The sequence below is a fragment of the Rhopilema esculentum genome, chromosome 5 (assembly GCF_057945365.1).
Source record: "Rhopilema esculentum isolate cy_ngs chromosome 5, ASM5794536v1, whole genome shotgun sequence".
NCBI classification, from domain to species: domain Eukaryota; kingdom Metazoa; phylum Cnidaria; class Scyphozoa; order Rhizostomeae; family Rhizostomatidae; genus Rhopilema; species Rhopilema esculentum.
This window is the reverse complement of record NC_142819.1, coordinates 1518162-1545106: the sequence shown is the minus strand read 5'-3', so window position 1 is coordinate 1545106 and position 26945 is coordinate 1518162. Positions and strand designations below refer to the sequence as shown.

The 26945-nt window shown below is 37.0% G+C and overlaps 1 protein-coding gene and 1 non-coding gene across 3 annotated transcripts; one reads left to right on the top strand and one right to left on the bottom strand.

Annotated features, from left to right (window-relative positions):
* Window positions 1–1413: 1413 nt before the first annotated feature.
* LOC135690038 (uncharacterized) lies at window positions 1414–25835 on the bottom strand. 2 transcript variants are annotated; one of them, XM_065207470.2, is made up of 23 exons: window positions 24704–25835; window positions 22660–22907; window positions 22101–22349; window positions 21475–21685; window positions 20972–21093; window positions 20572–20660; window positions 19871–20095; window positions 19339–19746; window positions 19017–19135; window positions 16327–16420; window positions 15832–16012; window positions 15445–15510; window positions 15143–15239; window positions 14533–14689; window positions 13857–13973; window positions 13431–13505; window positions 12574–12812; window positions 11999–12070; window positions 11239–11494; window positions 8974–9169; window positions 8169–8563; window positions 6878–7747; window positions 1414–3244 (listed from the first exon to the last, which is right to left on the bottom strand). In XM_065207470.2, exons 1-23 carry the CDS (start codon window positions 25498–25500, stop codon window positions 2375–2377), a joined length of 6153 nt encoding a protein of 2050 aa, XP_065063542.2. In that variant the 5' UTR covers window positions 25501–25835; the 3' UTR covers window positions 1414–2374. The 2 variants fall into 2 exon arrangements, with proteins under 2 accessions (XP_065063542.2, XP_065063543.2); XM_065207471.2 differs by lacking the exon at window positions 15445–15510.
* Window positions 5081–5173, top strand: Trnai-uau (transfer RNA isoleucine (anticodon UAU)). Its single transcript is given in 2 exon segments — window positions 5081–5118; window positions 5138–5173. It is a non-coding gene; the product is annotated as a tRNA-Ile (tRNA).
* Window positions 25836–26945: the final 1110 nt, after the last annotated feature.

Sequence of the window (26945 nt, the reverse complement as noted above, 5' to 3'; positions counted from 1 at the left end):
CCTTGCAGCCTTTCGCACCAAACAAGGTCGTCATAAAAAATTTGAAACCATTTTTGTATTGACTTTCTTTCAAACAATTTAAACGAAAATTTATAAGCTTTCAAGGATAAAACAAAACTATGTGCGATTACTCGAAAAAAGGAAACTTGTTTAGTATGCTATTCAATTACGAAACATCCTAAACAAGAAATCAAGAAAATACGGATTATAAATCGCTTAAATTAACGAATTTAGTGGGTTCTCAGTAGCACTCGTTAGAGAAAACAGCTCCCGTTCAATAGAAACCGATTGTTTGACGGTTAAGCTTAACTATACTTTGAACTCATTATCTTAGAAAATACCATAGCGATTGTGGTTCGCAAACAAATATTCTCTTTTCATATTTAGCATGCCCCCTTCCTGAAAACTATTCTCTAAATATTTTGAATACATCGAAGCATTGGAAAAAATCAGTGGTTTTGACGAGTCTTTCAAAATAACTTGGCCATCTAAATACCAAGACACATTAAAACCTTTCCGTTCTATTGGAACAGGGTAATAAAACATTCCTTTTTCGACTAAACCTATACTTTCATATTAGGTTCAAAACTGTACTTTTTGGGAGCTCCTCTATAAATCAAATGCGATTTACTGTGAGATCACACAAGGTAGCATTCTCAGGCCATTTCTATTTATTCTATATAAAACACGTTTGTCGATTACCGATATTTCTTGATGTTACTAGTTATCTTCACGAATTTTCACAAACGTTTAAACATTTTCGTGTTAAGTAAGAGCGATTTTCTAACAAAAAAGTCGTGTCGAAAAATCTGATTACAAAATAAAGCTAGGTTATCTCAACTCTGTCCAAACTATAACGCTCTTTTCGTTATTTCTCTAAACGTTTTATACTGTAATGTTTTCACGCTGTATTGTTTAACGATTTAAAATTAGAATTGAAGGGAAATAACACAGCCTCCATTAACCCACCCCATAATGTGAAGAATTGTGAATATAATGATTTTATGTGTAAAGCCCAACATATAATCTTTTTTGCAAATGAAACCAACAAATCAATTCCTGCTTTTTGTCAACTATACATATTTCCGATATGAAATGAAAAATCAGGTCATGGAGACTCTGACAGCCGCCAGTAAACCGCCAGTCAATTATGGTTTGGAAAATGTCTTACAAAAATACTATCCATTGAAGTTTAGTACTGAAAGTAAACATCGCATATTCGCCAACTTCATGGAGGCTTGGGAGCACAATATCTGACAGTTTTATTGCAGAAAAGCTTCTTGAAATAGAAGCAGTAAACAGAAAAGGTTATTTAGCGGTTCAAATTCTTTACCAAAAGGACCTGCTTGAAACGTTTACTTATTTTTATGCTAAAATCGAGAGATTTATGTTTTGCACAAATGAATTATGGACTCTTTTACAAAAACCTTCATTTCCAATTATAAGCCTTAGCCGGCAAAATTAAAAATTTGCGTCTACAAACTCCAGGGAACAAAAACTCACTACAGTGATAAAAAACAAGATTCCAGTCTGTATATGTATTAAAACACACAAGTGAAAATGGTGACATAAGATAGAACAGAAGCTAAAAGGTTGCATGAATTGTGGCGTTTGTAAACTAAAGGTACTTGAAAGTTCTTTGAGATACTTCAGCCATCTGTCAATCATAAATCAACTATTGACCAATCGCAGACGCCTGATTGGTACCACGCCTATTGATTGGCCAACGTGGATTAACAGACGGCTTAAGCCGTACAAGTATACGTTCGTGGCCTTTAAGAGACGTAGAACATCACTGGGGGGGTGGGGGGAGGGGCGAGGTAGAACTATAGCAATATAAACTTGATATGGGATAGTATGATTATGGACGAGGGCTTGAAATCAAAAGCTGCCTAGTACTAGACTTACAAATAACAGGGATGATGGAAACTTCAGAAGCAGCTCAAGAAATATCACAGCTACATCAATACCGCACTGAGCACTGTGAGACGAATATCATAAAAGAATATTTACATCTGTATGTAGGATAAAATAACTGTTATCTTCTTCATCGACAGTTCAAATATCTATAAATATTTAAAAAAGACCCATTTTTAAAAGCTCAAAGCAATTTACTATTTTTAGGGATACAGTTAAGGGAGGGGGTGGGTGCTGTTTCTGAGTACAAAGCACTAGAAAGAGTAGTATGTAACATATATAGGTTTCTGAGCAAGTTTTTTACAATAACCGCAATGACGAATTTGTTGAGGAGAAAGCGCTCCCATTAGTAAGAACTAAAATCATTACTAAAAGCGTAGATGAATTTGTGTACATAAAAGCAAAACAACAGGTCTAAATAATTTCACTCGTCCAAAACAGAGCATTAAAAGTCGCACTACCTATACTGGTAGCCACGACCCCTATCGCGCGAATTTGTTCGATGTCCCCTGTGCCCAGGTCCTTCCCAAGGTCGCTCGTAGTCTCTTTCGCGGTCATGATAGTTATTATAGTTTCCTTCGTCTTGATGTCGAGGTCGCCGATATACCCGATTATCGTTATCGTATTCATATGGTTGCCCAGCATGATGATCCCCTCGCCATTTATCATATCCCTGCTCATCACTTCCCCAGTTTCTGTATTCCCTAGAACGACCTTCTTCGTACGGATAGCCTTGCCACGATGAGTCTTGACCCTGTCGCCCGCCTTGCCATTGCCTGTGATAAGAATCATCCCCATGCCGCTCTTGGTAGCCTCCACTACGCGGCTCTCCAGCGCGGTATTGGTTGTAAGTACTCCCTGATTGGCTTTCCACGTGATCAGACTGCCATTGACCTACTGGTGGCCGATGGGTATCTGTATATGAGTCTAACGCGCCCTCTCGCACATGGTAATTATTATCACTGTTATCCGGCGCCATATATGGAAGCTGCTGTTGTGGGTGCGGCGGTCCTTGCTGCTGCATCGTTTGCTTGGTCTGGCGCGGATCCAACGTTTTCTGCGCCGTCGGACTCGTAACGTTACTGCTTGCACTCGAAGGACTAGTGAGGCTTGACTGCGAACGTGCGGAGGGGCTTTGAGTATTGGACGTACTCAAGTGAGGTTGAACCGGCTGATAACGCGGACTCGTGCCTAAGCGCGGATCTGCGAGATTGCTCGATGAAAAGCTACCTGCTCTCCGGTCCGTGATTTTGTCCGGTAATTTTATCGGCGGCAACTCCGGCATTTTCGATTCTGGCTTCTTCGTCATTTCCAACGGAAAAGGCAGCTAAAAAATGTTCAAGAATCCATCAAAGTATGCACAGAGAAATCCTTCAACAACTAATACAGGAAGGACAAAGAATAAAGCACGGAAAATGGAAGATACCGCTAGTTCCCCATGCCAATGTTTGCTACCTTCAGACATTCCATGGTTGCAAATGAAAGCCTTACTGCCACATGCCGTTTAAACATTCACTTAAAGCCTACCACACAACAGATTTTCGCCATTGAAAGGCGAACAGATTTGTCTTAGATAAAATCCGTACGCGGCAAATTTTTTTTATTCAACGAAAATCAAACATGTCTTCGTTAAAAATTGTCTAGGAACACAGAAAGTATCTCTAATTTTTTCTTTGAAAGGAGAAAAAATCTTCGTCTATTAAGGACAAAAATTTAATGTGGGACGTAAGCTCAAGTAATCAGAATGAATTTGAAGCGGGCCTGTGTCGAAAAATATACAAAAAAGGAACATAAAATATCAGTCTGAGCCCCAGACTATGTCCCTTAAAGATATTCGCCATATGGAAAAATTTGTGGAATAAGAAAATAGGTACACAAATAAAACCGACTAAAATTTACATAGCATTTAAAAAACATAAAAATAAAGTCCGAAATTGAATACGATAATGTGAAGTCCTTGAAAATAACAAAAATTTGCAACTGTTTTAATTTATAACAATCAGTTTTACATGTTTCGTTTTAAACTCTTTTTTGCAAAAGTAAATTTATCTTATTTTAATATATTTCATCAGTGGCGTTGCCAGAGGGGGGGGGGAAATAGGGTGGTACGGGACGCATGAAAATAGCAAAACAGATAATTTGTCTTAGGACCACACTCTGAAAGAGTGAGGGACGTCCTTCTTAATCGCCAAAAATTATTTCTGTACCACACCGAAAAAATATTTTTTGGCTTCATCTCTGTATTTGATGCAAGAATACTTCATATTCTATAAGGCAGTTTTACAACAATTTTGCATTAAGTTCTTGTATTGTCATTTTGTATTTGTATTAATTTTGTATTCAAACACTTGACTGGAGTGACGATTATAAGATCATGTGCATTAAATATGGCCCATGGAGGACGAAATTTGCTTAGAATATGCTCTAGGGTTATCAATTGATACTCGTAACTTCGACGAAAATGGGAACATTATATTTTATTTATATTTTAATTTGATAACATTATTACTCTGAATTATTAAGAAGCCTCCCTCTCTATCAAGCCCCCTCTCTTTTGAGCCTCTCCCTATTTTAAGCCTCCCCTCTTTTAGGCCTCCCCCTCTTTTAAGCCTCCCCCTCTTTTAAGCCTCCCCCTCTTTTAAGCCTCCCCTTCTTTTAAGCCTCCCCCTCTTTTAAGCCTCCCCCTCTTTTAAGCCTCCCCCTCTTTTAAGCCTCCCCCTCTTTTAAGCCTCCCCCTCTTTTAAGCCTCCCCCTCTTTTAAGCACCGGGGTCTAATAGAGCTTTCACGGTATCGTACAAGATTTCACCTAAACAAAGGGATTTCTACAGTTTTTCTGATAAAAAATAGGATTTTCACCAAAGTGTGTATCAAGATTTCCGATTTACGAGTTAAGTTTTCCGAGTAGAGTCATTTGTGTTCACAGTCTCTATGATTTTCGCCACAGTGCAGCAGCGCAAATGAAATTGAAATGTCGTGCCGAAAATTTTAGGCTTCGTTTCTGCCTTCTACATTAACATTAAATCCTTTAACATTAAATTCATTACAAAGGAACGAGTATTTTACTCACAACAATACATAAGCAATGCATAAGCAAACACAATGTAGACACAGGTCAAATGACAAACGATAATACTAATCACACTTTGCCACCTGCGCGTCCAAGCTCCAGTGGCACAGTCGGTTAGCGCGTCGTACTTATAAGTCAGTATTGACGAAGAAATGCGAAGGTCGAGAGTTCGAGCCTCTCCTGGAGCACTGTTTTTCCTCCAAATTTTTACGAAGGAGGCTCGTAATGCCTTGCCACTTTTTCGCTATTCTGTGGCCTTGCTGCCCCACACCAATGTATTCTAAATCAGAAACGTGAGGTTTTCACCTTTCATAGTTCTTTTCGTTCTTCACTTGAACATTGACAAGTTTCGTGAAACCTAAATTCTCAGAAGATCAATCGACAATCATCAGCTCCATGGAATTGAGGAAAGGCGGAAGTCAGAACACCGTCACAGAAATCTGACAAAAATCTTGAGGTCCCTTCCCTTTTATCAAAACAATAACTTTCATACAAACGTCACCTCTGAATAATCAGTGGTTTTAGCTGTAGTAACACGAATCTTTGGAAGAAATTTAACAACTCGTCAGTTTTAGATTTTGTACAGTCCTTTCTACAAAGGGGGGGGGGGCAACCACGTCCCTAAAAGGGGCAACCAACTGTTGATCATAAACCCCGACCGTGCATTAATGTAACTCAATATTTTCACGAATAAAATCATGATTTACTGAAAATTTGAAGCAGTTTCCAAACGATGTGACCGCCTTAGGTAAACCCTTCTTTTATCAGAACAATCCTACAAAAACACGAGCCTCTTAAAAAATATATTGAGAATGGGTTTAGGCTGAGCCACTGTAAAATGCAATTTTGCAACTTGAACATTATTAAAAAATTGCAATTTTGAAATCATGCAATTTGAAAAATTTTATGAAGCCCCCTCAAAAAATTTCATTTAAAAAGCAGGGAATTTTTGCCATCTAGGGGGTGCTTTTGAGGATGGTCAACTCACCTTATTGGCAAATGACACCAGAACACCTCTCTACAGCACAAAAGCTAGCGATTGCATTGCTTACACCCTAACAATTTAAGAACTAATAAAGAACAATCCAGCCTCAGATTTTCGAAAAAAACTAAGAAAAGCCGGTTTGCAGTTTCGTTATCAAGAAATAATTTCTGGAAAAGGATATAAAACTTTCTTTTGCAAAAATGGTGTTCTTCCGAACAACCGAATAAAATTAAGTAAAAAAGGAGAAATGGAGAGCAAGATTCCTTGTCAACGTTTCGACCATTAGTAAATACAGATCTCAGTATTAATGGCTTAGGTACTAACTTTAAAAGGGAACTCCCTTTTACTGTCGAGATATTTTGAATACGGCTTTCTCTACTGGTTTCTCTTTCATTCTATGAATTGTTTTGGAAATAATGATGCTACATTGTCTCTGTTTCCATTGCCTCTACTTAGTCAATTGACTTCAGGGTGTCCCTACGGCAATTTCCCGTTGAGTTGGAGATGGGAATGACACTGAGCTGGTTACGCTGGGACCATTTCTATGACCCGATTTGGCCACTCTGGTCACTCTGGCCATTTTAAAGAAAATGTCATTAGGAAATGTCAGGACTTCAGCATCAGTGTTAACTTCCACCCTTAAGCAAGTTTTAAGCTGGCAACTACAAGTCGTTTCTACTGTATATACTTTTAGCTTTTTCTATGGCATTTCCAGTTCCTTTGTTAAAATTTTATGCCAGATTGGATGTTCGTCAAAATAGTCTCGCCTAAATGGGTAAATTTCCAGAATTAGTTGGTTCAAAATAGCGTACAATTGGGTTCGTTATTTTTCTGCTACAAGCTACAAAGCCTCAATTAGGTTATCACTGATAAATTTATATAAAAGAAAAGGAAAAAGCAAACTTACATTTGGCTTGTCATCAATTTTCTTCAGCGAAGACGGCAGAGTAATGTCTTCAATCAGATCCAAAACAAAGTCATCTTCCGGATCATACGGCTCATCTCCAGGAGGCATTGCCTTGGCTTTCTTTTCATCTTTACTTTCCAATTCTATAGCAGTATCAAGGTCGTCTTCGGGGTCGTAAGGCTCGTCTCCATCGTTGGCCTTTTTGGTTTCATTCCTAGCTGGGGTATATGTAACATTGAGGTGTTGGTCTGGTCGTGTTGCAACCATTGATTCATTCGATCTAATTTCTGTATCTGGGGACCTTGTTTGTTTAATATTTTCTGGCAAAGAACCGGTCGAAGGAATGTCAATGTTGCCACTTGATGTACTGGTTGTAGCAAAAGTTGCAGCAGATGAAAACCGAGAAGTTGTTGCATACTCGGATGAAGTTGACGGAAACCCAGTAGAGGCAGTCGTGTATCCAGTAGAGGCTGATGTATTTCCAGTAGGGGTTGGTGTGTACCCAGGAACGGTTGGTGGGTATCCAGCAGAGCTGGCTGTATACCCAGAAGAGTGTGGTTCACTGCCGATAGGAGTTGGTGTGTACCCAGTAACGCTTGGTTTACTTCCAACCGGGGTTGGCATGTAACCAGTAGAGGCTGCTGTACTCCCAACAGAGGCTGGCGTGTATCCAGTGGAGGCTGGAGTATATCTAGCAGAGGCGGTTGCCACCGTGCTTGCAGAATCTGAGGAAGACATACTGGATACCGGAGGTGACTGCAGACTTGCAGGTTGAGACGAGGGGATGGAATTAGAGGACGTTTCTAAGCCAGTCAAAATCGAAGTTGGTGTCGGTATTCCTAAGGCTTGGTTTCCAGAAATCTTACGTATCTGAAATGTAACAGAGAAAAGGGTCGTTAGCATGAATTATTAATGGAATGGACATTTATCAACAAATGATGCCATTTGATCAACACTAGTAGGCTTCTAACGCAAATGAAAATGGGCATGGGATTTTTAATTTGCCAAAGACTTCGCGAGGCATGTGGACTATCGTCCAATTTTCTCATAAAATGCCAGTGGTGATAGCAATGTAAAAAGCCCGAAAGATGGAGCCCTTCCTTAGGCAGTGTCTTGATTACATGGATCAACTAGAGTTATTTGATCAAGATACTGTAGCCTGATCATGGTTAAAATCATGCAAATTTAATTTTTCAATCATGAAATTAGCTACATTACCATGCATAAAGATATGTAACTTTAACAAAATGCGAATTAACGTTGAAATGTACAAGCCACCAGGAGCTCTTACCTCAGCCTCCAGTTTCAAAAGCTCCTGTTTCTGTCTTTCCAGCTTATCTTCGATCTCTCTGTTTTCTCCAGTTTTAATTGTAGATGAGCTCGCTGTAGCTGACGAAAGGGCAGAGGAAGGAGTAGTAGACGGGGGTGACATGATGTCTGGTGTATACGAGGGGGTATATGAGCTTCCAGACTCCGACGGCGTCTCTTCCAAGCTTTGCCCTGCTCGTTGCTTCCCGAACACTATGTCCTCATATTTGTCCTTTTTGTGTTTGTGTCGTTTTTTCGATTTTTTAACAGCCACTTCAGTTGATTCGTGGTGACTCTGTTTCGGTCGCTTCATAGGCACTGCCTGCTTGCTGCGCACGATGATCCCTATGAGCATGTGAGGTCGAGGCTCTGGCATTCCTAAGTTCAAATCAAACGCGATAAAGATAAACTATACGAAACCTCAGAAGTACAAAGACGTTCAGTCTTAGACCAGACAATGCCATGGTGCAATAGAATATTCTCTTTCAGAATAACAACGCATATGTTGAAAGTGTGATGAATTTAAGAAACCTTTATTAAAAGAAACGTCGAAAATTAAAAAAACTCCCTTTGCTGTTTTTGCACTCTCCAAGTTCATTAGTTCAAAAAGGCAGCTTGCAATGCATGCAATATTAATTTGCTATCAAAGCAATCAAATACAGCTGTTACTGCACAATTCAGAAATTGTTAGTTCTATTACAAAAAAACGATTGCACGATACACAACGATGAGAATAGAGGTAATAGATTTTAGGTAAATGAATCTCAAAAACATCAAGTCATAACTACCTGGTCCATCGAACGGCTGTAGTTCAGGAGGCACGGGATCGTGGGAAGCTATTGGTACAACATACATGTCCTTGACACCAGAATGGCAATTTCCAATCACTCCAATTCTCTTCCTTGTGTAGAAATATGAATACAAAGCTACGTAGTCCTTCTTGTCGTCCTCAGCAGCCATTTCGAAACGCAGTACATCTATGGTCTGAAAGGAGCTTACTATCAACAAAAGCAGCATAAAAACCGGACCAACTTTATCAGAATTGAGCATGGGCGTATTTGACTAGCAGAATCGTCTGATTCATACCATATTTGCTACAATCGTTGTTTGATCTTATATTGATTGAGCCTATTGAGGAATCAAAACACGACAACTCTAGAGTTGGAGAATAACTGCAGCTCTACAAAGTAATAAAGGTTGGGATATCTACCCAAAAAAGTTGACAATCAATCAAAGTTTTCCACTTCCGGCCATTATCTACAGTTCAGCACCAACACTTTTAAGAGAGTTAGCAGTTACTCGAGGAGGCCACTAAGAGCAGCATGGTCGTATTTACAAGTGAAGCACGATTTTAGTATAACCATCATTAGCAAGAACTATACCTTGATTGAAAATACCCAATCAGTAAATGAGTGCTCTGCTATACGTAAAACTTAGAGTTGAGTGATTTGGTCAATGAGCCCGAAAATTTGGTGATTAGATCAACGAGCTTGGATCTGTCGTAAATCTTGATCCAATTTAAGATTAGATCAGAAGAAGATTCAAAGAAATAGGTAACAAGCTCAGAATGTTCCTTTAATACCATTCATGTTCAGCACTGTGTTCATTTGATAAAAGTACAACGAAGAGAAAGCGTTCAGTGGTTCTTAAGGGCAGTGGTGGAAAAGCGCGCACGCGAGCATCGCTTGCAGGAATTCTGGCATGATGCTACAGACTCTACATCAGATTCTAAGCATTGATCATAAAAGTTTGAACATACAAGTTTGCACGAAGAGCTGTCAAATTCGTTTTCTATCTCTGTTAGTAAAGTTCCCGAATTTTAGAATCAAAGTTTAAATATATTCATTCATAAGCTTTTAGGAAAGTTTGGTTTATTTTCTCGGCTTGAAAATCGAAACTGTGTATAGGCTGCATGATTTTGAAGAAATAAGGCTGGCAGAACAAAGACAATATGCAGAAACAGCTTTTCAGCAAGATAAAGTTTGTGTGGACCTTGGCAAGCTGCCAGAAAACTTTTTAGCGATGCAAAGCCAAACTGTTGCATGTTCACTGAGTCGGTGCTCTTACATAGATTAAAAAAGCATATAAATTTAGTTTAACCAAGTTCAGAATACCAAATCAGAGTACAAAAATATTGGAAAAGAGTGAAAAAATGTAAAGCTGGGGAAAACTGGATGCAATAAAGCAGAATGGCTGAATGAAGACACGAGCTGCCACTTCAAACAATGATAATAATCATTACTTAAGTCGTAGAGCAAAAGATATGGTTTGCTTTCACTATGATCGAACCATGAAATGACTCTGATGGCAATCAATTAGTATTTGATGATATCACTACAAACAGCAGAATAGCTCTCAACAAATCGACATTTTCAAGATTCACTCAACATCCCTTATTTCAGGATTACGACTTCGTTACAAAGAAAAGTGAAAACTAGAGCTGTTTTATAGAAAGAAAGGGGAGAAGAGAAAGCTCTTGTAAGGCAATCAAGCTTAACTTGTCTTATATGTGTTGTCACGCGAAATGTAAAATGGATATAGTACCGAATCTGCAGGCATTCACGGGAATGAATAATTGAATGGAAAAAAGGATGATGTCGTTGCTGAAATGTATTTGCATCTCAAGCCAAAGCTATAGATACGGAGTGGTAAATGAGAAGGAAGCTTCAATGTTGCAATCAGTGCAAAAGAAGCTAACAAAATGTAATCACAATCTTATTGTTTAACAAGACACAATCACAAGTAAGCGTTTGAAACTTTAGTTGTGATCGGAGTCTCAACGTTGGAACCTATTAGTGTACTAGCAAAATAAAAAGAAGTGTGTAGAGGAAATTCAGACTCTTTAGCATGGTCACAGGAAGAAAACAACTTTTCAACACCTTATAAAGGAGAGGAGATGATTCTAAAGACATGATAACATTTTGCCAAAAGGAGCGACTCCAGCTTCTTTTAGTCCTTGCTAAGAATACGCAATGACAACAATGCAAGGTCAAATTAAATTAGAGATGAAGTCAAGAGACATTTAATTGTTAAATGCAAAATAAATGGCCTACCTTATGCGTGGTACTTTTCAGTTGAAATAAGTAATCCCAAACTTGCTCATGTTTTATTCTGCCGTAAATTTGAAGCGTGTCTGGTAATAATTTCAACAAATTGTCGCATGGCCCGGAGATACGATAGGCGTTTGATGCAAATTTAGCCACGCTTGGCATCACGACAAATCCTTTCCACATCGGATCCGACTTTTCTTTTGAAGGCAACGGAATGTGAATTGGTGATCGATTCATACTTTCTATCAGGTCGGGTGAGCTAAAATGAGGAGCAGGACAGACGATCAACAGACAGAAAACAATAATACAATGATCAGTTTTAACGCTTCTAAATTTAAAATTATAGGTATTGAGATCAATTGGAGCAGCAATATCAAATGACTGCTGAAATAGACATATTTCATTAAAGAAAATCTGATGTTCGTCAGGAATACTCGGTTGGTCATGACGTCAGGCTGACATTTGAAAACGAGACGGTGAGGTTGTTTGAACGATTACACAAACACTACGATTGTTCTTTCGGACAAAATCTAGGCCCTGACAAATTGCTCAGAGGCTGCAAATCAAATAAGTTAGATAAAGAGCCTTTAAATTTAGACAGATGTTGTTTTTGTAAGCCTCCAACACATTAGCTAACTAACTGCTGACCAATGGTCATACATGTCAGGGTGTAAACAGCTAATAGTAACAGGGACATGGAAAATACTCGGTGACATAATTAATGACTGAGGACGTTGACACAAATCAGGGGGGTTTTACTTACTTTTGTCTGAGGTCATTTTCATCCGGGGAATCGGTGGGTGACGGCATTGAGCTTTCTGGAATTGCTTGTATGCTAAAAAAGATCAATTTTTTGAAAAAACAATATCAACCAAAATAACTCATTGCCTGAATTTTTCAACATTAAACAATAAAATAAGGTTAAACTAGGCTATTTTTCAAGTAAACACGCTATAATTTGGCGAGATCATTCAGTATTTTGCTTCATTTAAAGAAAATTGCTTTTGTTGTCTGATAAATCACGACGCACGTCTGCTTTTTTTCTGCTTTTTAAGTATGATGACATTATGAATACAAAAATAATTTAATGAATTGATAATTGTTTTTCGATTGACACTTCTGCAACAAAAGCAAAAAAACATCTTTTGTCGTTTATATCTAAAATAAGTTATACTCAGTTGATTCTAAGATAGGTTTCGGACCAGGCTAGATGGCCAAAATATCAAGACCTTACAAGTAACAATGACAATTGCTTATCGAATTAATCACAGCGCTTTGCATCAACGCAAATCAAATCTGGCAGTAGTAAGAATCAAGAGAGCTGCAATTTCTACTCACACACTGGTTGAAACATGTGGCAAAATGGGATGCTTTTCGCCTGCAGGTTGTTGCTTTCCGGTGCAAATCTTGCAATTCAAGTCAAACAAATGTGTGCTGTGTTGTTCTGTTGTATCTTCGAAGGCCACTGGAGCACCATCCTCTTCCATGGCGGCATCCTTCTGCTCCTCTGCAGTCTCGATGTGCGTCTGAAGATTATGCATATCTTCTTCTCCCTCGTTCTCCAACTCAACCTCGCCCTGCGAATTGCAAAATTAAGAACTTTAAAGAAACGAAAGTAGATAATGGCTTTGAAAAAACAAACATTTAGTAAACTAAAGCTTTTCGTCTGACACTCTTCAGAGTTTAAAACGTCAGAACATAGACCGAAAACTCTACGCTAGGAAATATATATATCCAGTTGTGGATCGAAATAGGCCAATCAGAAACACGAGCACATGACTGTTGAGATTGACCAATCAGTGCCGCTTGTCTATTGTAAGTAGATAACAAAAAATGATGGTGATTGGGCAAAATTCCCTTGAATAAAGGTTTGAATAAGGGTTTGAGCGAATGTCGATAATAAAAAAACTTTCAAAATGGTATTCACGCTATCTTTATCTAAATTTGCTTTCAAAAATTTGACACACATTAAAATTTTAAGTTCCACGTGTCTTTACGCCATTAAGACATTCAGTTATCAAACCCAAAGTTTCTGCTTTCCTTAGAGCTGAGATCCGTTATCACTAATTTCTACATTTACAACTCCTTCGCAGGTTAATCAGAAAGGCATTTAAGAAGCAAATTATCAAAGTATGTTAAAGTGACTTAAATCGTAGCTCATTCTGAAAACGAATTGTAGTAAAAGAAACAAATACCTTGTGGGTTTTCTTCACGGCATGTTTAAGAGCCAGGGCATCTTCTTCCTCTCGTTTTTTGATCATTTCAATGTTCTAGGAAAATGACACTCCATATAGACACAACAAAATACCTGGAATCTTTGTCATAAATGTTAGCGATGCAATTTACAAAAAAAAAACATTCAGAATATATCAGGCTTTTGAAAGAGAAACGAACAAAATCAAAGAAGAAGAAAGGGTGAATAAGTGATGTTTAACAAATTTATAAAGTCTATGAATTAAACATCTATAGAAATATTTTCAGAAACCAAGTTGTCAAATGCAGAAACCAATGATCTGGCCATGGGTGCACTAATGTGTTTCCCGCACTTTAACTCGGGGAGAACTTACATGAAAACAAAATTAATAAAAATTTTAAAACAAGTTTTTGAAAAATGAACATACATGCTTAGCCTCTCTTTCCCGCCATTTAGCCAACTCCGCAGAGGCCAGTTGCTCAGGTGACATGTGAACCAACTTCGCAGGTGGCAATTCGCCTTGTACAACTTGCTTGTATAAACTCTAAATAAAGATTATTTATATCAGAAAAACAATTTTCAAGATAGCGTCGTTCTCAGAAAGTTCCAAAACGCAAGATATTTTTCTTACTAGGCTAGTATTCAAGTCAATTGAATTGCCTGACTTCCGAATTCAATCTAAGTTACCTTACCTCGACGTTGTATTTATCATACCACATAGAACAATAGATTTAAAATACTATTTCACTTCAATGCTCATACATTAACAGTGGCCAATTCGTACAAGACAATTGTTGGTTGAAATCTATTTCTTGGCAATACGAATATCCTAAGACTTGAATATCCATACATATTTCCAGAATAACCACTTCTATAGTATTCTGATCGGAGTTTGGAGAACAAAAAAATATCGGAGTTTGGAGAACAAAACAATATCGGAGTTTGGAGAAGAAAAGAACCCGAAACAGACCTTCATCAAGCTCGTCTTTTTCCTAAAAATTATATAATAGGTGTCATTTTATATCTGCTTCTAATAAAATCATATTCACTATCAGAATCCTGTCCTTTCACTTATGAAGAAATTATCTTGAACAAATTCCTACCCGATTTTTGGGATCTTTCAAATTGAAAATCAGGCTCCTGTACTTGGTTTTGTACTTTTGCCCAGTATCTCCATACATTTTGACGATCTCCTCTTCGATTGCAGAACAAATTTTCGTAACTTCGTCAACATTCACATCCATTTCAACTTCAAGACACCTAGATAATAACAAACAAATTGCAATAAAGGCTAAATTTGCCATCAATGCTTACATTTTAAATGATGACTATAAATAAATGATCGGTTTACGAAAAAATGACATAATTTTACCTTTATTTGCTTGTGGGTGTTAAAAATTTAACAAGAGTTATTATTGAGTTACAGAAAGCTTTTCAATTTTACGCCAAGGAAATGTTTCCTTTGAGGAACTTTATCAAAAATAGTAAAAGGCATTTTTGTTAAGAAATTCAAATAGATCTTTTTCAATTTAAACCCCGAACAACCGATTTAGGTTTCTATAAATATATAACTAAAATAGAATAACTTTCTTAAGCGAAAGAAAAAATAAATGCCTGAGGCTAGATATTCAGACGCCTCGAAATAAAATTACCCAATGACCTTCTACATGGTCTGCCGTTACATTGACTTACAAGTCGAGAATGAAAAGGTACCTTGTAAGTATTGTCTCTTTCAGTGACTTTTTAACATTGTTTCGAACAACTTCTGTCAAATCCTTCTTATCCTTTTGATTGGAGCTTCCAGAATTAGCTGAAAAAGAGAAGTAAAATACAGAATACGAAGAAAGAATACTGGAAATCGCGAATCGATAAAGCCAGATCTTAAGGAAAAAACGGTCAGCAGGCGCAACTGAAAAACGCTTTTAAAGTAGATTGTTCGGGAATAGCAAGCATCGAAAACAATTTTGAACTCATGTTTGAGCTGGCCTAAACGAAATTTCAAAACAGAATGTTACCAGTAGATTCGGATTTTCGGCTTGAGTAGAAAGAGGGCGACATTAGCCCTCCGGCTTTGGTTGCCGCTGCACGAAAAGAAATGGATGAGAGTATTCAACACTCAGCATAACGTATAAAGACGACGGGGGTTTACAGAAATCTGGATGAGAAGCAGGGGTTGGAGTCAAGCTATTATATTCAATCATTAAATCTTGTATTAAGGAGGATAAGCAAAACCTAAAAAGCTCTATTTAAGTGGGATGAGTTACAATCAAGTAGGTTTACTAATCTTTAAAATCTGTAATACAGTAATTCTTAAAGCATGGGTAAGTCAGACCGAAGGGAGGCTGACATAAAATGATCGGAGAGTTTCGGTACTTAATAGAGAAAAAGGGGGTATTACTAACCTGGTCTAAAGACTTCGAAGGTGGGATGCTCCTCAACCCATTTGAAGATATTGGCCCTAGTTGGTGCCATAAGCCCCGCAATGACCTTCTTTGTCGACTTCTCAATGACCGGTATTCTTTCGTTCTTGTCATCGTCATCTGTTGTTGATGTAGCCGGGCTGATTGTAGGGCCTTTGCCGGGCTGAAGGGACAAGATGAATATATTTGTAATACTATGAAAAAACAGTTCATCGGTCTATTGCAGAGTGCTCGATGTCGTATGGAGCAGATCTTGCTATATTCAGCCTTTCGTTGGCACACTCCTGGCCAAGGCTGCTGTGGCAAACGCAGAAATACATGCAAGGTATCACGAATATAGAGTTTAACACCCCCCTATAACCGCAAAAATTGTAGTATATACAATTAAATACATATACATATACACAAAATTAAACCGGGGGAGGGGACGCTGTCTATTAAGAATCGCAAGAAGGTAAAACTGTATACGCAGCATACCTCTTTTGATGAAGGGCTTTTCACTTCCGGAGATTTCGGTCCAAGTCGTTTCTGCTTGTCTTCAGACAGAAGGCGAAGTGACTCTTTCGTGTAACTGTTGGGAAGACAGCACGATTGATGGTAAAATATAGAAGGAATGACCCAGATATCACTGTGCTTTTCGTTAAGACGTTGTCCGGCTAGTATTTATGGTTTCTTGAGTGAGTTTCAGAAATAAAGAAAAATTGCCTTTTATCGTTATTATCACCTAGATTGGCCCGGAATTACAATTTAATTGGAAGAAAAGAGAGCAGGATCTTAGGATGATTACCAAAACATAAAGAGCACAACTTTGAGACTAAGTAATAGGCCCTTTTATGAGTAAGGATTGCTTCAAAAACGAGAAAAATCAAATATTATATATAACACCTTGAGTCGAAATAAATCAAAGATATTTTGAAATGACAAGCTGGAATTAAAATTCATGAAGTTGATTTTATATCAAGCTGCATTTCGGTACAAACTGTAAACTGTATAAAACCTTAAGGAAATCTGATTAAATTCTAGCATTATATTTCGTCCTGAATGGCGTCAAGTTTAAAACCCGATCAAGTGATTACTTGAACCTTTAATACAATTTTTATTCTACTTATACAATATTAACAGAACATATATCTGACGCACAAGCTTCAAGCTTCGCGTGACTGTTCAAAAAGTGAAACTCGATAAAGATATATTAATAATCAAAAAAATTATTCAATATTGATTTGATGTAAATAATGAACAAATCGAAATGGAAACCAAACAAGCCCATAACAAGCACGAAAACGAAAATCTCACAAATGCGTAAACTTCAAACACAAATGTTTCTGTGCTTCCGAACTCTTTTAGGCTAATTTCAATCAAACAAATTATTATGTTTGAAAACAACCAATATAAATTTATGTGCCAGGGCTTCTCCTGACACAAATGCACCGGGCAAATCAAACAAAATGTGGTTATGTTTTCAAAAATAATGCAATGATTATCAGCCGGGCACAACGACCTAGAATCCATGAATCTAAAATGGATTGGCAAGTCTTAATCTCATTACCGTAACTAGGCCAAGACTTCATCTCGTTAGAGTAAATTAATTCCAAAATAATATCAGCTTCTTATAATCATAAGCTTTTCCTGATTCGAAGATCACATATTTTCTAATTATGGTCATGCCCAAGCCAGTCTATTCTTGTATGCGATTCAAAAAGGTCAATTAGTGAAATGAAGTATAAAAATACTTAAGCACTGGAACTACATTTTTGATAATTTTAGCAAATAATCCAAGGATAATTCACTGTTTTCCAAAGATCATCCCTAGTTTTTAAAATGCGGTACATTTAAAGCTTACAAAGCAGATGGCTACAAATTAAATCCGACACACTAATTTTCCCACACAAATTTCTGACCTTTGCTTCAAGATAAAAGAGAATTCCAAACTCAACACAATTGACCCTAAAACTCATAATAATGATGTATGCAATCTTAAATTCAACATAATCTAAACTATGCTTAACACGAAAGATACATCTGTTTTCTATAAAACATACTTTGATATAACGAAGATCTTGCTGACTTTGGTGTACGTTAAAACCCAATAACTGCAACACAAATTGGCTTTGGAAAACTTCCAAAATTTCCCTCTCAATAAACAAATTCTACTTAGTAACTAGGAATCTATCTAGACTTTCTTTAGTGAAATCTCCAGGTAGCCAACATCCCAATGATGTCAAAGAAACTCTTAAGCTAAGACGTCTATAATAATTATCAAACAGTTAACTGTTTGTATCATCAGCTGGGTTAATAAATTTTTGAAACAGTGTCGGAAAACAAGTTATTCTGATCAAATTCTGATCGGAAAACAAGTTATTCTGAAAATCACTAGCTGCTTTGCCTACGGCTAAACGGCAAAAGCAAAGTTCTTCTCAACATCTCCTTAACTTCTTTGAAATACTCTTGTCAAGCGACTGCCAGCCTCAACTGCCCACCACCAAAATCGCCACATTACGCAATGCCGTTTTGGCTTCCAGAAAAGCATTTAGTTACCACTATATGAGACAAGCCTAATCCACAAATCACAATAGCGCCACTTCAGGAAAACTACAATGCCTGCCAAAAGTCCTGGCACACGTCGTTAAATTTCGCGTAGGTTCAGTAGCACCCCTCTCCACTTTGAAACAATTTTGAAAAACAGTAGTTTCCAAGCTTAAAACTCGTTCAATATAACTCTGTCAGCTGGTCTAGATACTAGCTTTTCAACTTTTTTCTGGGGGGGGGGGGGCACTTCTGTATGTAACGGCCAGAAACTTCTAACATGCCAAAATCATTCATTGATCTTAGGGTGTTCCAAGGACTTTGAAAAGGGTTGTAGGCTACACCAAACATAATTCTTAACTTTTTTTCCATCCACATCAGCAAAACGCACTTATCCACAAACCGTTTTAAGTTTGCTTTATAATTCGTGATAACGATAATACAGTTAGCAAATAAATTGAGTACCAGAATGAAAATAAAATAGTTTGAATGTTAAAAACCAACGTTTCGAGCATGTACTCTTTAGTAAACTATTTTATTCTCATTCTGGTACTCATTTTAATTGCTAACTATATAATCGTTGATGAAGTACCACACGCAACGTACACATTTATAATTCGTGCATGAGAATAAATGCTTACCTAGTGATGCACTCTTTGCTGCAATAGACGGCATTTCTCATTGCTGGCTTATTGCATACGATGCAGTATTTCATTGGAGCTGTGGGCCTGCTTGTTTTTGGTGTAGGTGTGGTTCGTACCTGGAATTTAAACACCAGACTCATTTCATTGAAAGTATATAGCTTTGAAAAACAAACTTAATCGCCAGAGAGAGTTTTAATCACAATATGCAATTCAATTACTAGGTTCATTGTGCAAAAGATTGTTCAGCTAACCCAAAGATTCCAAAATGAAATTCAATTTAGCATTTTTCTGAAATGTTTTATCTAAATATCTGGCTTACCTTCTTTTGCATAGGTTGTCCAGCATCAGATTTGGTGCTCTTCTCTTTAGGGACATCAATCGTCACCCTTCTTACTCCATCGACAGATCTCTTTCTTTCGCCACTTTTTAAACTCGAATCACTTTTTCTTCTAACATGAATCTCGTCAGCTCCCTTCCCAGTCTCCTTCTTCACATCAGCCCCTTTTTTTACCACCGACTCTTGTTTAACCAATTTCACCTCTGGCTTTTTAGGCGTCTTTTGGCTGGAGACCTTGTCGAAGGTCATTTGGCCTTCGATTGAGTCTCTCCTTCTAGCAGCCATTTCAGCTTTCTTTGCTCTTTCCTTCATCTCTTTCAGTTGCCTTTTCCATTCAAGTTCCTTCTCGAGTCTTTTCGCTTCAACAGCCTCTCTATCTTCCTTTTTTGCCTTTCAAAAAAAACAAGGCAACTCAGTAATTTAGATTACTAACTAAAAAACTACTAAAATTTGATAATTATGTCCAAGCAAATTTAACAATCAAGAAACTGTCCAAAAGAATCTTATTTCTTACTTTCATTCGTTTCTTCGCTCTGATCTTCTCTTCTTTGGATTCTTCTTTCAATTTAGAACCTTGCTCTTCCTCTTCTTCTTCCACAACGTCATCTCCCAATTCGTCACTACCAGACGAATGATCTTCTTTTTTGATGATCTGAGCCGCCTTAGCTGCACCACCCGAAGCAAGCTCCTTTTCAAGAGCCTTCAATAATTTCTTTCTCATGTGCGAGGTGTTACTTTCCTGTAATATAGGCAAAAATTCATTTCTTAAGGTTAATTTATAATCATCCATAAAACAAACTTGTTACAACACAAAAACAACTTACATAATAGCAAATTTCGCAATGTGATGGCCTATCATAACATATGAGGGGGGGGGGGGTCGAAAAAGGTTAATTGAAAGAATTTTAAATTGAATCGGAAAGTCAACAAGCCTAGTATCAGTAGTAGATATGAAGCTATAAAATTGTTGAAAAACGAATGTAGAACTGAAAAGAAATGAAGAAGAAACCCTTTAGCAAGCTCTTTGGTTTGAAAGCCATGACTACCCATTCTCTCTAGAGAAATATAAACTGATGCACAATGCTCATCAACAATTTTCTTGGAACAAAATATACACAGCAATAATTAGGTTGTACCCATGGAACAGTACCACATTACATATTTTGACATTGTTATGAATACTGATTCGTTAAAAGAATTTTGACAGTCGCTTACGTCAGAGCTTCCTTCACTTTTTTCTCGATTTTTAATCCGCTCTTGTCTTTCTTTCTCTTTCAGTTCCTTTGCTAGAGCTTGCAGTTTTCCTGAAACACATACAAAAAGATACGTGAATAAAAAAAATTCACTTTATATAAATCATGTTCAGCACTATTAAGCAAAAGAACATAATTTTAACTACGCTGCCTGCCCAAATATCAATAAACCGACAGGTACAATGTATTATTCGCAACTATGGGTTTCAACTATGGGAGCATGGGGTTGTAGGGGGCAACACCCTCCTTTTTGCAATAGAAATAAGATGGGACTAGCGAACACATACAAATTGCAAGGTAATCCAAGGACTTTCGGGAGGCATTTTAGCTAAGAAAAATTTGACATTAAACAAAAAATTTACTTTTGCATTTAGGGCACATCCACTCTTCCCCTCTCTTCTCCAATTCCTTGCCATCTGATTGTGTCACACCGACACAGTCCCCATGAAACCAGTCTTCACAGGTATCACAACAAATCATAAACCTGTAAATTCAAAGAGACTCCATAAAAAACTTCAAACAATGTAATATATAAATGAAGAAAAAAAATCCATGCATGGATTCGGCCTTTACAGAAGGCTCAAGTACATTTGAAGAGTTACATATGTAATAATACTATGATAAACCACATTTTACATCTTAAAATGAGCAAAATAACTTTTCCAGTGACGTTTGCCTAATAATCAGTTAAACAGTTGGCATACATTACTTGTATGTACAATTTCCTCAAATTATATCATGAAATATTAAAGGATGCTCCAAAAGGGGTATTCTCAGCTTCAGTTTAGGTGAAAAGGTGTGGATTTGCTATGAAATTTCAATTGTGTATGATTGTCATATTTCTTTCTTCAAGGTTTTCACTCACCTGTTTCCATGTGGCTTTCTGCAAATGCACCATGGTCTGTCTGGGTCCTCATCAGGATCAAACTCTGAGCCATCATCACTCAATTCTCCATCATCTAGCACACTTTCATCAGAGCTACTTCCTTCTCCCTTGTCTTTCTTCCCTTCTTCTTTCTTTTTATTTGATCTTTTCCTCCCACTTTCACTTTTTGTAGATTCATTCTTTACAGCACCTTCAAAACAATTTTGTTCACAAGTTCATAAAATGAAAAAGCTTGTGACAAAGTTCTGAGAACATTGAAATCTGAGAACAAACTGGTGACAAAGTTCTAAAGAGATACAAAAGACTACCAATGGCATTCAAAAGGGAAAGTCATCAATGTTAGATCAAGAATTAATATTTTTCCTTTCATTTGCTAGAAGGCAAAGTCAGTGTACAAAAAAGCTCTTTGCAATTAACTTTTTACAATTTCAAAAACTCTTTGCTTATTTTGCCCTTACATGACTTGCTTGTAATTATAGCAATCAACCATTATCAATTTTCTATTCTCAAATGCCTTCTTGTAATGATTGTTATCTGATGACATCCATGTGACAAACAAGCCCACGGAGTAAAACAAGGCAAAATTGAAAAAACTCCACTGGTACCTTTGCGTCTTCTGCCAGGTGGTCTTCCCATTCGAGACCTCTTTGTGTCTTTTCCTCTTCCCTTTCCAGATTTTCCATCACTTTCGCTTTCTTTATCTCCTTTCTTTTTCTTTCCAGTGCCTTCACTACCAGATTCACTCTTTGTATTATCAACAGATTGTCTTCCTGAACTTTTCTTATTTGGTGTCTTTTCCTTGCTCACTTCAGGTTCCATATCCTCATCTAATTTTCCCTGACTTTGACTTTTAGCTAGAGAGAAAGAGCTTTATCAGTTCACCTGAAAAAGTTCCATCTTACAACTTCAAATAGTTTTGATTTCATAAGCTATGATTAATGAACCAAAATAGTTTATCAAAAAATGAAATCATTGAAAAATAGGAAATTGGCAAACAAATATATACTACAAAAATACCAAATACAAACTTGAAATTGAACAAAAGAAGAGATATTCCAGACCTTAATCATCAAGAAGGCCTTTAATAAGAAAATTAAACCATGAGATACATTGTTTTTTGCACATATGTTTTTATATTAATAAGGGAACAAACTCTACACTTACACTTTTCATTCTCTATTGACTTCTTTGGTCTTCCAACTCTTCTAGTTTCCTTCACGTCAGGTTTGCTTGCTTTACCCTTGGCATTTTCACCTTCTAGGTCCTCATCTTCTTTTTGATTTCTGTTTGACCTGCGTGTAGATGGTACTTCTTTTTCTTCTGCCTTTTCTGGTTCTTTCAACTGAACCTTTGCTCCTTTCTTAGGAGACTGAGTTTTCTTTGCAGCTTTGCCCTCAGATGAATCATCACAGCTGTTCATGAAGAAATGAAAGATGATAAGGAATATCCACTAGAAATATTAGCTGTTTCAATTTTCATCTTTATTGTTGAACTAGTCCACAATATGAACTTTTCAATCTATGTAACTGTGACATGTATTGTGCAAATAATTAGATTCAACAAACTTTATGAAAATAGAGAACATCTTTGTACAGTAATTAAAGGCTGTGAAAGATCTACATAAAAAATTCTGCTGTATAAGGTACCTATAACACTAAAATTCGCAGTAGGCATTTGAACTGTATTTACAAAACAGTTTAAAGAACAAAAAAGGTGCATTTCAAGCCAGCAGTGGCAATAAATTACCAGTCCTGGAACTAAAAACTGAATGGTAATACACTGCAGTGATATAGAACTAAAAAGAATTAAATTACTTGATGCTCAGATAATTATCAATTCCTGTAAAGCAAACTTGAATAAAAGGCAAATGGATTATGACACTTTAACAAAGAGTGGATTATGAGCACAATTAAAGGTTGCAATAATTATCTATTTCATTTTTGGGTTCTATATACAAATAAAACATATACTAATTTGTACAAGAGGCTAGGCTAAAATCAAGAAAACTTCTCCCCATTAAAGTGCTACCCAACTGTTATAACATGCCCCAGAGGGGACCTTTTTATGAATGAATGGTTATTCATATTTTTGCAGACTGCTTTGTTGCAAATAGGATCTAGAACTTACAACATGATTGAAATGCTCACAGTAAAGAGTCTTTATCAGCACCAGGCCTGTGCATCAGCATTAGGATTCTAAAGAACAATACCTTAGTATCTTTAAACAAAATTGTTCTTTTTGTTTTGCTCTTTACACAGACCACAAAGGGCTGATGTTAGTAAAGAGTCTACAATGTCTTGATGCCACAACTATGCATGAAAGCTTAAAAGTCTGAATTTTGTGAGTTTGATATTTAGTGCATTTTTCATCATAAAACTAAAACTTCCCCTCAAAATAACTTTTGTGTTGTATAATGTACAAAAAGTATCAGCAAAGTTTTTACTTATTTCAGTTCAAAATGAATCATATGTTTTGAATTTGCAATTTAGCAGCGGCACCATATCCTTTGTAGTTCTGGTATGCTAGTAGGTATGCAGTTCTGGTATGGTGCCAGACTGAAAAGTTTGGTCTTCCCGTTCCCTGTGCAATAATTTTTATCCTTCATTCTGCCCATGAATTATTAAGAATCTGTCGTAGATTCTGCACAAAATATTTTTTTATCTGTCCATGTCCCCCACCAATATTCAACCATTTAAACTTCTGACTTCTAATAACAAGAAAATAAAAAGTACAAGGTCTTTTCGAAAGCCTTTACTTCAAATTCTGTGCATGATTTCAAATTTCAAAATCATGGTTCTGGAGTTCCCCATGCAGAAAAATACTTCACTTCTGGGTGCGGTATACAGATCTTTTCAGGTTTCAAATTGCAACCTTTTACCAGCCTGCACAGTTATCAAGCTTTCCAGTTTGTTTGATAGTTAGTTTTAATATATGATGTTATAACACACATATGAAAAGATCAACTGGTCAAGGTTTCCAACTAGCTACTTTGAAGTCGTAAAAAACTAATGTCAAAAGCAACACACACTTACATTCTTGCATATCATACATATTTATGATGTGTATAACTAGTTCTGATTTGTATGGAGGCTTAGTTTATTAGTTTGTACTCTTGTACCAATAGGAATTTGTAATTGATTTTTATTGTGTGCAAAGTATTATTGTATGTGGGAACTTTAAAAATAAACTGAACTGAACATCATCTTACCCACGAAGCTGCCGTGGTTCATCTGTACTTTTCTTCTCTTCGTCCGCCTTCTTGCGACCTCTTTTTGGGCCTGTTATTTCAAACAAGCGCACAGTTTTCCTGCCTGACCTTCTAACAGGGGGATCTGCTTCTTTGTCTTTATTCGTAGAGCCTTCAAGTGAATCTACGCTTCCTTTTGAAGTCTCGTCAAGTTCTGGAGTAAACCCGTCCACATGGCCACCTATAAATTCTGTGACCACGGCAGGTTCTGCATCTGCTTGAGGTGCAGCAAACTTTCCTCCCTTATCGAGCTGTTCTTTGATCTTCTGGAGCCCCATTTGGATGGCACTGCTTTGTTTAAGAGTTACAGGATTGTTTCCTTCTCCTTCTTGCTGCATTTTACGTCCTCTTTTGCTAGACAAACCAACTAAATTTTGTGCAGTAATTTCTTCACCTGTACCGCCATGACACGGCCTAATTCCTGCTGCATGGTGAATCTGCGCATGCTCACTGTCATGAAAACATGGGTCAGTATGTCCTCGATTCTCCGGAACACTTTCGTTCATAGTTGTGGCCTTTTCTTCGAGAATATTCTGCTGTGCTGGAGTCAGTATTTCAGTTATTTGCTTCACAGTTTCTTCTGTCAACAATTGTTCACCTTGATCACCTAGTGAATGCATGAAACTATCAAAGCTTCCATCGTAATCGTCGTTATCTTGGTCTAGGCCAAGAAGTGGGTCGGACATACGAACATCGTTCATTGGCCAACCTGAGGCGGAAAGATTTGTGAATCCGTCAGAGGATGATTGACCTTCCATCCTACAATCTACATGATCATCAGACAATCATATCTTTTATCCAGTGTAGGCCATAAACAGACGGCAAACAATAACTAGTGCTAAATAACTATTGCTAGTCTTCTTCTAGGCCCAAAACAGCAAACAATTTTGTAGTAGGCCAATTATCAAATATGAATGTGATTCACAGAGTCATACGAAGTTCAGATGCATTGCAAAAATAAAACTTTCAGTGCTGCGAATGATTATTGATCAATTTTGCTGAGTGTACTTCTATCTTTTGTTTTCTTTGCCAGTATTGTCAAGTGCTAGCGCCATATTTACACGTGACTCACAGCAACATGAGGCGCCAAATCAAATGCTGGTTGTTTTACGCTGCCCATAATGCATTGGGGATAAATAAACCACCTGTGGACCCCACAACCCTTCACCTGATGCTCAAAAAAGAATTTCTTAATTTTTTAATATCTTCTGTCCTCATGTTTAAACTATGTTTCGTGGTCACGGCTCGCGCTGTTAATCATTTAAACGTCGAAAACTTTTGGTCCTTCTTTTACAATGTTTTGGTACAATTTTTACAAATATTGCAAGTTATTTGAATCTTGTGATTTTTTGTCATTTTGGACAGGCTTTGTTGTACTACAGATATGAATCGTTCAAAAATTAAGTCATACTAAAATTGTCAAGGAAGGTCAGAAAATGGCTCCTTTTGATACCCAGCCCCCTTACCTCTCTTTCCGACTTGCTACATCAACTCAATTTTGACTCAAATCAAACTAAATCCATCTTGATGAAGCTCATCAACATTTCTTTCCGCTGCACCTACTATATTTTCTGTCGTCGAAACAAACCATGGCGGGGCCCGAACTGATTGACTTGTAAAGATTGTAATGCAGATAAGCCAATTATATGATGCCTGTAAAAGCGCGTCGTATAATTGTAAATTTAAAATATATTCGATGAAAATGAGATGTTTAAAAATTATTATTGTTATCATTATTGTTGTTATCATTGTTATTAATGTTCATATTATCATTATTATCATTATTACTATTATTTTTATTATTAAATTATTATTTTTATTATTATCATTAAATATACAATATGATATATATAGGAACACGAAAAAAGCATCAAAGGCTATCCAGCAAGAACATAAAGACCGTCTGCAAAACATTCTAACTTCCCAAGGATCTTTATTATCACATCTTTTTAACCAGGATCTTACACAAATAAACAAACTTTGGTCCAAGGTGCAAGGTAGCATACCTCAAAATATTTTCAATTTCACCTTAAGGTAACTAAACAATACCCTTGCTACACAGAAAAACTTGAAAAAGTAAAACTTGAGCCAGACTTCTAACTGTTCTTTCTGTTTTCTGCCAGAAACCTTCCTGCACGTTGTTGCTGGCTGCAAGACATATCTGGAACAAGGCCGATACACCTGGCGTCATAACTCAATCTTA